Source organism: Oxyura jamaicensis, chromosome 2 (genome assembly GCF_011077185.1).
Source record: "Oxyura jamaicensis isolate SHBP4307 breed ruddy duck chromosome 2, BPBGC_Ojam_1.0, whole genome shotgun sequence".
NCBI lineage: Eukaryota > Metazoa > Chordata > Aves > Anseriformes > Anatidae > Oxyura > Oxyura jamaicensis.
Genome location: NC_048894.1, coordinates 95,589,262 through 95,604,848, shown reverse-complemented (window position 1 = coordinate 95,604,848; position 15,587 = coordinate 95,589,262). Strand labels below are relative to the sequence as shown.

Here is a 15,587-nt window from a genome sequence, read left to right as displayed (position 1 = left end):
GGTTCCATTTGACAATGTAGAAGACTGCAACGTGTTAGAACCAGATGATGCTTGTCCACAGCATTCCTTTAGTGCATGAGGAAAACATGTGTTTTTTAACCCTATTGAATATGCCACATAATAAAGCTTTTTGAGGGCACCCAGAATTGGCAGTACAAGAGGTAGAAGCAGTATTCTTCACTTGTTTGAGAAAATTGTCCAGAATATTCAGATTCAGTAAGCAGACAAGTCATGAGGAGATACCTTCCAACCATGTATCTCCAGACCAGTTGGAATGAAAGTGGAAGAGAAAATCTGCAGGTAAAATGTAAAGAAAATCTAAGACATCAGCAATAAATTTGGGGAATAAGACTACTAACTCAAAATTCCAACAAGTGTGCAATTCTAGTGGTGCATATAGATCCACTTAATAACATTGAGGCTACTGATGTATTCTCAGTGACCCGAGGAACCTTTTTGGGAAAAAGGTGGAGGCAAGTTAAATACAAGCTGTAGTCTCATACATCAAGTTACATAGCACAGGATCCATCTCTGCAGCCTTCTTCCTTCTTTCCTCCTGTTGAGATCGCACCTGAGTATTGTGTTTCTTCCATATTGCAGGCAAATGTATATGGCTGTAGGAATTATCGGTGGGAAGACGATGGAGGTGCTGCAGCTGTATAACTGACACTGTTTCAAGTTGTCCCACATGCTTGGTTTACATTTGCCTAAATCAGAAATGCCTCACTTTTGTCCAATGTAATGTACGGAAGATAACAGAAAACAAAAGCCATACTGCTGGGCTGGGAGGAAGAATTTCACTTGGAATGAAATGTATGAATTGCATGCCCTCAAAAAGCAAAACAGCAGATTTATTGAGGCACTAGAAATGTTTGAAGAAATGTTTTCTTTAAAATGAAAACAGTCACGCTTTGGGTCTTAAAGTATGTTTGGGCTTGTTTAGGTTTATGTAAGCTCTGTCCACCCTGAGTTGTCATATGTGCATCTGCACTTTTATTGACTTAAGAACCAAGTCAAGAGGAGCTTTTCTGTAATTTGTTGTGGTGTTTTACAGCACTTTGTCCTTCTTCCATGGCCTTAAAGCTGGAAATGTTCTTAACCTTCTGTCACATCAGACTCCCTTCTGTTGTCTGCTCCTAGAAGTTAATAAAGCCATGGATCCATCAATGACTTACTCTGTTTATGAGAAAGATCGTAGAATCACAGGATGCCTTGGGTTGGAAGGGACCTTAAAGACCATCCATTTCCAACCCCCCTGCAGTGGGCAGGGATGCCACCCACCAGACCAGGTTGCCCAGGGCCTTGGTTGGCAACCTGGCCTTGAACACCTCCAGTTATGGGGCATCCACAGCTTCTCTGGGCAGCCTGGGCCAGTGCCTCACCACCCTCTGAGTGATCACCTAGTTATGTGGTAAAATAAGTATGCAAAAAATGTTTGGTGGCTTTTCTGAAATGTAGAGAGGTTCACTGGTAAGGAAGGAAGCATTCATGACTTCAAGAGATACCAAACGTTGTCCATGTCACATTCTGGTGAGGTTTGCAGGGGAAGAGGAGAGCTGCAGGATAGGAGCACATTGTTACATAGGTCTCAAATGACCAGAAATGGATCCAGAACTATTCATGAGGAAAAATACTTTCCTAAAGTTATTAGGAACTCATCCTCATGCAAATAACTATTGCACTCTCACAGGCAGTCACTTCAGACAGCTACAAATGCCGTACATGCTTGGTGCTGACAAGTTGATTGTTGGGTAAGGGACTAGGGTGATTCCCGAAATCATTTTATAGGGGTGCCTGCAACGAAAGTTAGGTTTGGGGATATATATTTTTAAAAAAATTAAAGTCTGGTGAGCCATTGGTGGAATGCATGTTTCTGTAATGGATGCTCTTTAAGTGAGATCATTAGGCAATACCACGCTTACGGCCTGGTTCTGGAGTCACCAACAGGAAGCAGAGGTGGGTTTGTGAATACAGATGGGGAGCACTGAGGAGTTCTAGTATGTGTATGCAGGCACACCAGGATCTCGTGCTTCTCTAGTCACACCACTGCTAGTTTCTGTGGGTAGAGGGCTTGGAAGGTAAGGCATTTTATTTCTTAAAAATGATGAACTTAATGTTGTGGCTCATGGTTTTCTGAGGTGAAAATTTCCCAGAATACTGTAGACAGTGTTAACTGTGGTAAGATTTCAATGCAGAAGTTCAGCTGTTTGATAATTTTGGAGAAAATCAAGAAGTTTTTGAGCATTCTGAAATACAATGCAGACCTGAGCTGATCATTATCAAGATCTTGAGGCACTGGTGGTTCAGTGAAGATAGCAATTCTGGTTCAAAAGAGACTAGGAAGGCAAGTTGTGATTTAGGAAAGAAGTAGAGAAGAACGAAGAGAATGACATCCTACCATTGTAAATCTAATTTTTGCCTACATCATGAATGTCTAGTGGGATTTACTTTCCATCTCAAGGGGGGCGGATATGACAGAACTGTGAAAAGGTCTAAAAAGGGCAATTAAAATGGTAATACGTACAGAGAAGCTTCTGCTTGGGGAAGACCTAAATAAAGTACACCTCTTTCAGCAAAAGGAAGATATGATTGTGGAAGATATACTACAGACATGTAAAATAATTACCAATGGATAAAAACTGTTTATTTATTGTCCCTTCCAGTACAAGGGTTGAGGGTCTTCAAATGCCAAGAGCCAGCTCAAGATAGATGAAGGAAAGCAGTTCATCCATACAGGGTTTGGTTGTGCTACAGAACCCCCTTCCAGTAGGTGCTCCAAGTTTACAAGAGGTGACTAGACACGTTTATAGAAGATAAATTCATTGAAGAAAATTAACAGAATTTGCTGAGTTCTAAATACACAAAAATCAAGTCCACTTCAGGAAGTGATTGAGCTAGAGATAATTATAGGCTGGGAGAATATTTACAAGGGAAGGATGAAATCATACATATATTAACCCTGGTTTTTGGCATTGGCCAGTTTGAGACAGGATTTAGGACCAGGCTTTTGATCTGATTCATTGTGGCTTTTCTTATACGTATTTTTCTGCTTCTGTTCAGGCTTGACGAAGGCTTAGGATCTAGAAAGCTGGTCTGATTATTTTAGTTGTACTGCTTGGTCAAATAAAAGATACTACTTCTGGTTATAAACCTTGTCATGCATATGTTCACAGACTGTTATGGCAGACGGCCACCAGGTAGCAAGTACTGGACTATATCAAGTCGATGCCCAATAAACTTCACTGGTTATTGAACTGAAGCATGCATGTCAGCACCCTGAGGAAGGGTCTGTTGAATTTGTAGATAAGCACTATCCTATTTGCAGACTTTTGCAAAGCTTATTGACTGAAATTTATGTCAAAGGCAACAAAACTGTAAAATGTATACAGCCTCAATATAGGCTTTTTCTGTTTGAATCTTGACTAGGAGTAGATTTAATCCATTAAATATAAATGTGTTTGTTCTTTCCTTTTTTTTTTTTTTTTTTTTTTAATGGCATGGTTTATTTTCTTTAGCAGTGTTTGAGTCATTTTAGCATTATATCAATTCAGTTATATTTCTTTCTTTTTCCTAGAATTGAATTCTTACAAAAAATGCTGGTGGTGCAGATCTGACCTATGGTAATACCTTGAAAGAGTATGAATATTTCAGCAAACTGCCTCTTCAGTGGTTCCTCATTAGCATCTGAAGTGCATGCCGCTGCTGTTAATGGAGATAAGAGTACCCTCCAAAAGCTAATAGCAGGTAAATGTTTTCATTGTAGGTGCATTTTGATGATTGCTTCAAGACTGAGGCTTTTGGGTTTGGCTTATTGCTCTGATCCTTAAGATATGTTTTTGTTTATTGATTATACGTATTTCTAGAATAAATGTAGTATTGAAAACAGGACTGATTTTTCTGACCATTTATTATTAACTGTTGCCTTTGATTGGTACTTCCAAGTGAAATAAAATAGAAGATTGGTAAGTGATACATCCAGAAGAGTTATTCAGGACTCCTATTTCAGGGAATTTAAAATTCTGGAGAAGTGCTCTGGGCTGAAATATTTTAGCTGCATATCCTTATTGTTTTAGAATTATTGATATTTTTTTTTGGTAAAATCTGATAAACTTGTTTTTTCACTTGATTAGTATACTTAATCAAGTCTTGTCACTGCTTAGAATTGTGGGATGAAATAAGTCCTGTTTGCTACTTTGATGCTCATACACTAATGTTTCTTGAGAGAAATTAAAGTGAAGGTAAGAGTCTAGTCCTATGGAAGCTGAAGTTTAAAAATTCCCATCCATTAAAAAGCCCAAGATTTCACCTTCCCTCTCTGTCCAGAGGCTGGTAGGTCATTCCAGGTTAGTAGTTTTCAAAAGCAGTGTGTTCTGTGTTCCAAAAACAATCTTAGACACATTTGGAAGGCTGCCCTGATGAAGACTATGGTTTTCAGCATTTCTGATTAAATACAATTCCAGCTGATACTGCGAAAGTTTTGTTTGTTCAGCCTATATGAAAATCCCATTCCTGAAACTAGGTGAGGATGAACGACTGTGAAATAATAGTAATAAAAAACCTTACTCTATATTTATGCCATTAACTGTCAGTTTTAATGGCTGTAACGGACTTGATGGTAATCACCTTAATCCAACAAACCAATGTTTGTGGAACATTTTATAAACAACAGCTGGGCAGTCGATATGCAGATGCTTCTAGAAATCTGTGGGATGCAACTACTTTAAATACATGTTTTTAGGAGTTCTCTGCCTGCACACGGAGGGGAGAAGGTCTGAGCTTTAAAATCCTGGCTAACAATCAGAAGTGACAAGAAAGTTTTTGCGGACTTCAGTGTGTTTTTATTAATCTCACAGCCAAATGACATATTTTGAAACCACAGAGGAAAGAGTGCTTTTGTATCGCTGGTATACCTCGTCAAATATACTGCAAAGCAGATGTTAGAGCCAGATATGGAAATCACTCTTCTTCTGAAGATGATCATGCAGCAATAAAATAAAAATGTTGTGTGTTATTTGTACACGGGAGAAAAAACTACGTGATCCTTGCAGTCTTTGCTCTAATGGCAGAATTTGGCTGTTGCGCTTTGTTATGTCTTGACAGGATATGACACAGACTTTTCTTGTCCTGTCTGGGCAAAAGCAAGAAGTATTGCCTAGCAGAAGAAGAATGCATCAGAGTAGTATTTTTAGCTGTTTACCAGGCAGTGTTGAAAGTATAACTCAATGCCAGAAGTAAATTGAGCAATTGGCTTTATTCACTGAACTCGATGACTGCACTTAGCAGCATCATATAATTCAGGACAGTACATCAGTGTCGTGTGCGTGTGCTGGATTGCTTAACAACATGATGCTAACACAGCTAGCCTTTGCGTCGGATTATGCTGATAGCAATATGTGCAGTCAGATGAAGTCTTGTTTTCTCCTTCTTTTAGGGAGGGAATAGATTCATTATTTTCGTCTGAGTTTTCCCTTTTTGGTTGCTGACACAAGGAGTGGCATCGAGTTTGATTAAATTCTGTCTTAGGAAAATAGCAGCCTCTCTCCTCTGTTTGATAGTTACTTCATTTCCCACCTGCTGCAGCTTGATGTGTGACTGTATACAAGCATATACACTGTATTTTCCTATAATTCATAAATATGGACACATCTGCCCCCCTCACCAGTAACATGTAATTTTAAGGGAGCAGGTGTTTGAAGTAATACAGTGTGCCTTAGATACTATGTTCTTTTTGACATCCTGTACCAATTAATGAGCATAAATAGGCAAAAGCAAAAGGTTAGAAAGGCTAGAAGAAAAGATAAACGGGATTTTCAAACAAACTGTCCCTTTATGTTAACCAGTACTGAGGCAGGAGTGTTTAAAGAGCTTATAGGTTAAATAGCATAAAGCACAGTATACGCCAAGTATTCATTGCATAATCCATATGCTGAGTCGTTGCGTTAAGTGGGTTGACGAGTACTGTATCACATTGTTCTGGAATTGTATGATCTAAGGCTTTGGGGAATACTGACAGCATTTTCTTTTCTTTTCTTTCTTTCTTTTTTTTTTTTTTATATAACACTGAGCGTGTCTTTAATTAACATTATCTCCAGTGTTAGAACCCATCTGTATGATTTTAATCTTAGACAAAAAGGGAGCAAAAGTTAGTTTGTGTTTGGAGGGTCATTTTGCATTTAACACTTTTATGTAGAGTTCAGGGAAGATGCATCTAATTCTTTAATTGTTCATAAGAACACAGGAATATGTATAATAGGCATTTATACTCAAACGTCCATTCAGTCCAACTCCTCCTTCTACAACCGTTATTATGTACCACTCAGATACAAGTGTTTTTTTAAATATCTGATACGTTTTATTTTAAATGTTATTTATACATTCTCAGTTGCAACTGCGCAGTTCCATGCTTTTGTTTGATTCTTCTCTCTGCTTCTCTTCCATATTCTGCAATGGGGGAGCTTGAATAAACCTTAAATCAGCTGTTACAAAAGGCAAGATTCCTGCAGGATACGGGAGATGATCTGTCTTTTAAAAATAAAATAGAATTCGGGTCCTCCTCCTATCCCCTCTTACTCCTGCTATGGTATGAAGAACCCGGAGAAATGTTAGTATCTGATGTGACTGCTTGCACAGCCTGTGAGGAAGCAATGAGGTCTGAATGTGAGAGTTAAATTTCAGAACTGGGTTGCTCAATCCCATGGTGTTCCTGACCTCTGTTGGCAACTAGATTGTGAAATGCGTAATATGGCTGGGGTGGGGTGAAGGTGTTGATCATGAAGAGGGAGGGATGAAACAAACTTCATTAGGCAGGCATGTGGAAGAGAATTTCATTTTGACACAGCACATTTCAATTACACCAATGTGTAAATGTTTAGAAGGCTATCTGGGGTATCTTTTTGTGCATAGCCCCCTTAGTACCTGCAGGTGGTAGAGTAGCTCCTAGTCCTTGTCCTATCTCCTACCCTGAGCACAGAGATGCCCCTTCAGTGAAAAACCCACAGGACTCTCACCATTCTAAGGGCCCTATAGAGGCTTGCAAGCAAAGAAAATAGTAAAGAAGAAACTTGTTGCTAGCTGAAAATAGTTTGTTTACCTTAAAAAAAAAAAAAGCGGTCAAATCACTGGCATCAAGTTTTGGAAGCCTTGCTTATTTTTTACTCAGACTGTATACAGTCATGGAAACTCTTTGTCATAAGCTGCACCACTGTTTGGGAGCTGGAGGGGAAAATAGTTGTCCATTGCTCCATTTGAGCGGGGTTGTGCTTAAGCTTTAGGCCATTTTTGCTATTCATATCTTCACCCGTTTCTTTTAGTCTGTACGTGCTTTATATCCTCTAACATTTTATATCAGAAAGGCAACTTGGAATTGGAGATCTAACTGCTGAATTAAGAGCAAGTGTCGTGTGAGCATAAGCCACTACACGTGTCTGATCAGGAGAAATACAGGTGAAAATATGAAAATATTCCTTCTTAAAAATGTATGCGCTTAAGTCCCATCAACTTCAATATATTTAAGACATCGAGGCTGTGTTAACACTGAGCAGTGGAATATAGTGATGTCTAAATTGTCAGGCTGAACTACTAATACTGGAAGAACTCGGCTTCATTAGCTAGAGGAACTGGCATGTTTGTTGGGATCAGCGCCATGCTAGGTTATGGTTTGGAACCCACTTCGTGTATGTTGCTGTGTGGCTCTACGTAGCTGGCTTTGATTTTTCCATAGTATCCTTCGTAAAATAGCAAAGGTATAAATTTGAAAAAAACATTTATTGTTAGTTAAAATATTGAGATGTAAGACATCAACAGCTTCACAATATATAAATCTTAAAATACTTTTTTTTTTTTTTTTCTAATCGAGGAAAGAATTACCTTGAAATTGTAATTGTACAATGAAATTGTAATACTTTGGAATGAAAGCCTAGCAAAAATTTTTACAAGTTAAGGAAGATAAAAAATAAATAAATAAGTGTTGTATTCCCTTGTTTAACTCATGTTATGTGTTGAACTATTTCCCTAATTAACATGATATGAATTTAAAAAGTGGTATTCTTTTCTGTGCACTGCTTTCTAATGCACTTAGTAAAGAGTACAACATTTTGAGCAGAAGTAAAGAATGATGGGCTTCAGAAATGAAACTGGGGTAACACTTAAACGAGTATTTAAATACAAGTGCTTTTTTCTCAAAGTTTTAGTTAGAAATTAGAATTTTAAACCAGCATCAACTATGTACATAGTATTAGTAAAAATACATTACCTATTTATTTTTTCATGTCAAAATGTAGTTATATATAATAGAAGATAATAATCCAAAGACCTTTCAGTTAAGCTTTTAACTCACCTTTAGAAACATTAGAAACTCTATTTTTGAAAGTCTTAAAATCACTTTTAAATATGCTATCGTAAAATTAAACTTTTTTAATGTGTTCTGTTTTGATGTAAAGAGTAATGAGTAGGGTAGAAGCAATACTTTATCTTCTCCATTCTAAACAAAGTTCAGGCCAACTTCTTATGTAGCTTTTGTACTTGGCCCAACTGGAAAAAAATGCCTGTATAAGTTTACAAATAAAACTTTCCATTATTTGGTTTATTATTATTATTATATTTTTTTCCTTTAGAAGAAAAGCATACTTTGGTCATTTGTTTACTGAAAACCCAAGACTCAGCTGTTATGTTTGTTATGAGAGAGTTTCTAAATGAGAAAAAAAAAAAAAAAAAAAGAGGAAACCTGTCCAGGGTATGCGCAGTTTCCAGTGGCTTATCTACAGAAGGTGGAATCATAGCTATTCCATGTCCTCACTGAAGTAGTAATACCCTAGGAAAAGATAGCATCCTGTTCAAACAGGTTGAAGTTGCATAGAAATACAAAACAAATATATACACGGTAGAAGCCTAAAAAATGAGATGGGAGAACAGGATGAGAACAGGATGAGAACAGGATGTTTTAAATGAGGCTATTGATAATACAGGAAGAATATAAGATTTGTGGAAGGGAGGACATCAATGTGGATAATATTTTTTTTCTGTATACTTTGTATTCTGATATGTCAGTGGAAGCCACGTAGGTGAAAGAGTGGTGATACACATTTGAAAACCAAAGCAGAAAACAAATCTTGATTTCGAAGATAATTAATAAATGACCATATAAATCAGGATTAAAAAAAAAAAAAAAAGGTAATGATTTCAAGTCTAAGAAAGAAATGATCATGTTAATATTCTCTTGCACTCCCTCCAACCAGAGGGTGATGTGTCTGACGTGCTAAGGCAGATCAGAGAGCCCAAACTGACAGGAAGCACAATAGCAATGAAGGTTACCCTCCTGTATTGGGTAAATGACGTATTGAGGATCTGATCCTAAAACTAAATCGTTAGGAATCATTGAGGAGTTGACAAGTGAGATTTTGGTGAACCCACAACGGGACCAGTTCTTGAGTTGATCCTGATCATTGTGTAGGACCTGTATCAGAATGCTACTAAGAGAGATTTTGTAACCCTTGACCGGTGTGCATGCATAAGCAACAGCAATCTGATATATATGGTAACTCTAAAAATGGTGAAGGACGTTAGAATAAAAACACTTGCTAAGAAGAATCCGAAGATGAGTTTGAAGAGTAAACTCCTTGCTTTCAACGTGAAGCAAATGGAAAATCACTTCTCAAAAGAAACAGTTTAGGAAGGTCAAGGGGAAGCAAGTATGGGTAAGCAGCAGTGTGAGGGTGGATGTTGAAAGCTAGAAGGTGTTCTTCAAAAAGCATAATGTGTGTCTGAGGAAGATAAAGGTAAAAAAAAAATCTTTAGGAACAATTTGCTAGAGGCATAAAAATTAATTAGAAAACTTGTTTTAATGTGAGTATGACATGTAGCTCTAGTAGATTGTCAAGATGATGGGGGAGTCAAAGAAGACAAAGCCATAGATGAAGAACAAAATTAATTTTCCTGCATCTGCATTCACAGAAGAGCTTAGAAAGGTTCCTGAAAGATTATTTTTTTACAGAGCAGGATGGCTTTTCTCCATGCAAATCACAGTCTCTAAGCAAGAGAAGGTATTATGGGATGAATCATCAGCTCTACGTGGTATTCACTCAACAGTTTTTAAAGGAACTCAGAAATGAAGCAAGCGAGTGAATGATTGCTGTAACTGGTAATACCATGCTTAACAGTGCTTTTTTTTTTTGGTGAGAGGCTTGGTTGGTAGGGAACAAATGCTAATCTTTAAATATGGATCGAGGGGAGTATCAATCTGTTTGACTCTTCTACTAGGTGAATCAATTGAAATTATAATTAAGAATACAATTACTGGATATGTAGATAAGTATAATATGCTGGGAGGAGTGGAGATTTCTGTAAAGAAAGAGCATTCCTCTGCTGGAGTTCTTACAAAGCATCAACAATCATGCGAGCAAGGGAATATTTAAAAAGAAAAACAAATTTACCCATAAAAATTCATTGTTCCTTGAGTAACCGTAGATGACATTCCCATGTGGGAGATGTATTTAGCACTGGAATGTGTAGAACTTGATACGGAGAATTTATAGGTGCTAATTTCTTTGTGGTAACGTTATAGAAATATGAAACTTCGTAATGGGGGATGCACACTGTAAATTTTTGGACTCTGAATAGGAATACAGTAAATAATTTTTTTAATGAGACCTCAGACTTCTTATTTACCCTAATTGCTGCCTTGCTAAACGTATAAATTCAAGAAAGGTCGTCAAGTATTTTTTTGTAGTTTCATTTCATAAGGCACTATGAAGCAAATAATGGTATTGATGCAATATTGTCATCTTTATGCTTTTTAAATAACCACTGCAGTGAATAGGCTTCAAAACTCATTTTAGTTACAGTGTTTACAGGTTTCAGAAAGACGCTTGATATTTTTAAGAAATCTTTACAGCCAAGCTCTGTATAACTATTCTGAAACGATTTATAATTCTGCCGCTGCAGAAAGTTACTGGTAGTAGGTGTATTTGTGGAGTTGGTGTTTTCTAGATGTACGTTTTTCTGTCAATATATTTTGAAATGTCCTCTAAGTGATGGTAAAAAATAAGGTGAATCATAATGACTTTGTTTTTATGTGATGCTCCATTAGTTTGCTCATCTTGTTCATTTATGATGAAAGTACTATTTTACTTGAAAGTGCCCCTTAATAAAAAAGTACTATTTTTAGTTAGATATCTGTAGAATTATTTGTTTTATATATGCATTTATTTTTTTTAGGAAACTCTGAGCTGAAAGATAAAGAGGACCAGTTTGGAAGAACTCCTCTTATGTACTGTGTGTTGGCCGACAGGCTGGACTGCGCAGAGGCTTTGCTGAAGGCTGGAGCAGATGTTAACAGAGCTGATCGTAGCCGAAGAACTGCTCTCCATCTTGCTGCACAAAAGGTAATTAGTGCTCTGCTGTTACAGAAACTTAAGGCATTCGCAGCAGGTATAGAGGAGATTTTCTTGTATTGAATAAGCTTCTAGTGTTTTTAGAGGCTTTCATTAGTGTAAGAGGTCAATAATGCTAAACTACATATATTTAATCAGCGTAATTGTAGCTGTCTGAAGAGACGGTTCACTGATGTTTTTAAGAACTCATACTCTCTAGGAAAAATGAGCCTTGTCTGTTTTGGAATGGCCATTTCTAAGACCGGATTCTGTACACTCAAATTAGTGCCAGGACCAGGAAGGAAATGCACTACCGTTTGTTTCTCCTTCTGCAACTTCAGTCTATAATACTGTCCAATTACATTGTCCCAGTGAAGAGGTGCTAAAGGAAGATTTTAACAATAAAAGGGAATTTAAAGTATAATTTCAGAGCTGCAGTAGTTTCTGTGTGTTTAGTGCTGGGGGAAGTGTCTACAGTCACAGGAGAATAAGCAAACTGCTGAGGGAGGGGAGGAGAAAGAAGGGAAAAAGAAGCAGCCAAAGGTGGGTTGTCAAACGAGTCAAGATGTGAATTCATAAATTATGAAACAGACTCTACAGAGAAAATTAAAAATTCAAATTTGAAAGAAACATCTTCTTATTTACTATATTACTTTCATACCATGTTTAAAACAGTTTTGAACAGTTAACTGTTCAAAAGCTGGTGTTGTTTCGATCATGTAAGCTGTCTTTTGTTGCAAGTTAGAGAGTAACTGCCTTGAGTTTTGTAGCGAACATCTGTTTGTATAACTTGTCACCTGTTCATAATCATCCATGCTATTCAACTGTTTTATACACTTCCTAGTACACCCTACAATTTTTTGTTTTTATTTTAGTCAGGTTTACATAAATGTAGCTATGGTATGGTCACAGTATTTAGTGAAATGTCAGAGACTTTTAAGACTGCTATAAGGTACTATACTTGCCTGGTTATATTGGCTCTATGTTTTATAACCTGAAGAGCAAAGGAATGCTTTAGTCATATTAAAGACATAACTTTATAAATTAAATTTTCCAGATTTTTAAAATAAATTTTTAGCATATTAAAACAACATATTTTCTTGCTTGTATCTTTGTCTATATGTTTATATGGTGGATATTTGTATTACAGCTGTTCAAGGCAAGAGATATTTTGCCTTAGTGTAATATCCATTCATTGCATGTGCTCCTTGGTTCCTTTGTCGTGCTGCAATCGTGAAAGGGCAGTTTGGTCCATGTGACACTTGGATCATGTTAGATGTGTTTTCAGTCGACAATGCAGCTGTAAAAAGAGGTACCATCTTTACCCTGAGCTATTTTAATAGAAGATTTTATGCAGTCACCCACTTAGTGCTTAGTGTTTTAGACATGTTCCGCCATCTAGCCACGTAAGTGCTTCTGCTATCATAGTGCTAGAGTGGCCAAAAGTGGTCAGGAGACAGCCCTTGCAGCTGCTTTCCATTTGCCTGACTTAGCTGGACTATAAAACTGCATTCTATGCCTTCTGAGCAGTTACTCACTATTGATGTCAGCATATGAAATTAAAATTTCATGTGTGCCTTCAGCCTTTCCTTATTAACATTTTAATATATGCATTTCTGTCATGAATGCCTTCTGTAAAATACATAACATTTAAATTCAAAACAACTTCATGTTCCATGCAGTTTTGGTTATTTAATTAATGTTTTGCGTTCTTCTTATTCCTCTTTGATACTTTTGGTTTATGTTATCCTCTTACAATTTATTTTTCCCGAAGTGAATGCTGAGAGTTTCTTCTGTAACCAATATTGAGTGTTGGCCTTCAGGTAGAAAAAAGAAGAATGTTGTGAGATCACAGATTTTTCAATTTTATTGTCAGTGTTGGTTAATCACAAAGCTACACGTTTATCAAGGCCACTCTGTAGATTTTGTTGTGTTCAGCTTTGTGAATCAGTAAGTCACTGTCCTGTATTCCTTCAAAAACAGATTTACGTGACTTTCAAAATGTCTGGTGAAAGGGGGCCTACAGGAAAGCTGGGGAGGAACTCTTTGTTGGGGAGTGGAGTGATAGGACAAGGGGGAATGGCTTTAAACTAAAAGAGGGTAAGTTTAGATTAGATATAACGAGGAAATTCTTTACGCAGAGGGTGGTGAGGCACTGGCACAGGCTGCCCAAAGAAGCTGTGGATGCCTCATCCCTGGAGGTGTTCAAGGCCAGGCTGGATGGGGCTTTGGGCAACCTGGTCTAGTGGGAGGTGTCCCTGCCCATGGCAGGGGGTTGGAACTGGGTGGGCTTTAAAGTCCATTCCAACCCAAACCATTCTGGGATTATATGAACTTTAGTCATAGGTATAGTAAGATGTTTAGAATCTCATTGCTTGGAGATCCATGGTCCTGTTTGTACTGATGTTGCTTCCTAATTTTAATTTTTTACCTATGAGACCAGAGTAACAGCATTTGCAGCAGGACAAGCAGTGGTCAAGGACCTTCTGCTTGGCTCCTATAGTTTTTATTTTTAAATCCTCTTTGCGTTTGCTTGTCCAAATTCTGGGATGTGCATTTTATTGAAAGGGAATTTTCTTCATCTTTGTTTGCTCTTGCTTTGTGACTCCAAACCTTGTCTGGCCTAACGAATAAGAAAAACAATATACCCCATAGCAATTATCTTCTAGTTTTACATGAAAGATGCGGCTCAAATTGTTCTCCTGTGATTAAAGTTTACTATATTTTTTCTAGAAATATTATTACTTAATCTAGTTTTTACGTAAGATTCCTTCTTCCCTCCCTTTCCTTCCTCAGCGTGGTTCCTGTTACATGGTAGTCTTTTTAATTTCCTTAGAATTTTTGGTTAATAATCAGATTTTGTATGTGTTGGATGTAATCATGGGACTTCAATCACAAATCATCCGTATTGCCTTTCTCTTCTAGCATGGGTTTCTGGTTGGATAGGACTTAAATATGCACCTGAAACATTGCTCCACTATCACTGTGTAGCCTTGTCTGCCACTTCTGGACCATGTAATAGCATGCATGACTTAAAAATCTAGCTTCTGGCTACACCTATGTGATTTATAAACATTACCCATAGTCGTAGAAGACATTATTGGATGTGGTAGAGAGTCTCTCAGTAGTTCCTTATCATTTAGTATTTTCTGAATGGCACCTCTAATTCCCCTTTAAGTAGTTACTTTATTATTTGTAGCTATGTGGTTGATCTCCCAGGTATTCTGGTGCACTCAAGTGCTTTTCCTTGTCCTACTGGATTCCTAGAAGCCATCCTTCAGAACTGTGATGTGTCAAAAATAGCTCTATTTCGCTTTGGATGACAGTGAACAGTATCAAAGGTTCTGTGCTTGATATAAATACTGTTTATGGTCTCTGTCAGAAATATTTCTGATAGCATAGCTAGGAAGACTGACCCATGCTATTCCATCTTCTTTCAGATCCAAGGGTTTTGGCAAAGGCAAAAAGTGAAGGTGAAGGTGATCTGATAACTGCAGCAACTCTAATGCAGTTTGATATCTAGTTCATCTTTACCAGTTCAGGAGGAAACTGAGGTATCAGAACTCAAAGTCAGAATGTCATCCTTGTTTTGCCATGCTTTGTCCAAATGACTTTTGTCACTGGGGCATACCTACAAAGCAGTTACATCGGAAGATGTAACAGGTTCTCAGCAAAGGGTTCTTGTAATCTCTCTGTCTCACTTCATGAATGTCATTCTGGACTATTCGTAAGAATTCACAGTTAGGATACTCCCCTACTGGTCCACCTAACCATCTTTCTCTATTAGCAGATTTGGCTTAAGTATTCTTACAGCTTTCTTTTCTGAAAGTTCTTGAAGTTAATTAGATAGGGTCAGGAATTTCAGCTGTTAACACTATTTGAAATATCAATGCTTTCTGAAATCAGCTGTGGTTATACATTGACACGGTAACCTTTGCTGATTGGTAGCTTAATGATAATAATTACGTTCTTAATGATAAGTCTTCCATGCTTTGCCTTACATGTCTGCTATGAGTTTCGCCTTTGTTAAAGAGCTTACAAAAATAAATCAGTGGATCTGTAAGATGATGGGGTGAGAACAATCTCATGTAAATGCAGAGATTTATATTGCAGACATCTAAAGCCAAGCTAGTCATCTAGGCGATTTTTTATGAAAAATGATGAAAAGAAGCAGGCAATTCCTTGATGTAATTAATTCACCCTAAAGTATAGATGTCTACA

The 15,587-nt window shown here is 37.3% G+C and overlaps 1 protein-coding gene across 4 annotated transcripts in view; it reads left to right on the top strand.

Annotated features, from left to right (window-relative positions):
- The first annotated feature begins 3,574 nt into the window (after positions 1–3,574).
- INVS (inversin) overlaps positions 3,575–15,587 on the top strand; it is a 95,082-nt gene continuing 83,069 nt past the window's right edge. Inside the window, exons 1-3 of one of the 4 annotated variants that reach the window (XM_035319868.1) lie at positions 3,575–3,744; positions 9,989–10,111; positions 11,212–11,378. In XM_035319868.1, coding sequence (XP_035175759.1) covers positions 3,639–3,744; positions 9,989–10,111; positions 11,212–11,378 — 396 coding nt within the window. In that variant the 5' untranslated portion in view covers positions 3,575–3,638. Of the gene's footprint in view, positions 3,745–9,244; positions 9,323–9,988; positions 10,136–11,211; positions 11,379–15,587 lie in introns of those variants that run through there. The other 3 variants (XM_035319870.1, XM_035319869.1, XM_035319871.1) reach the window with 3 other exon arrangements.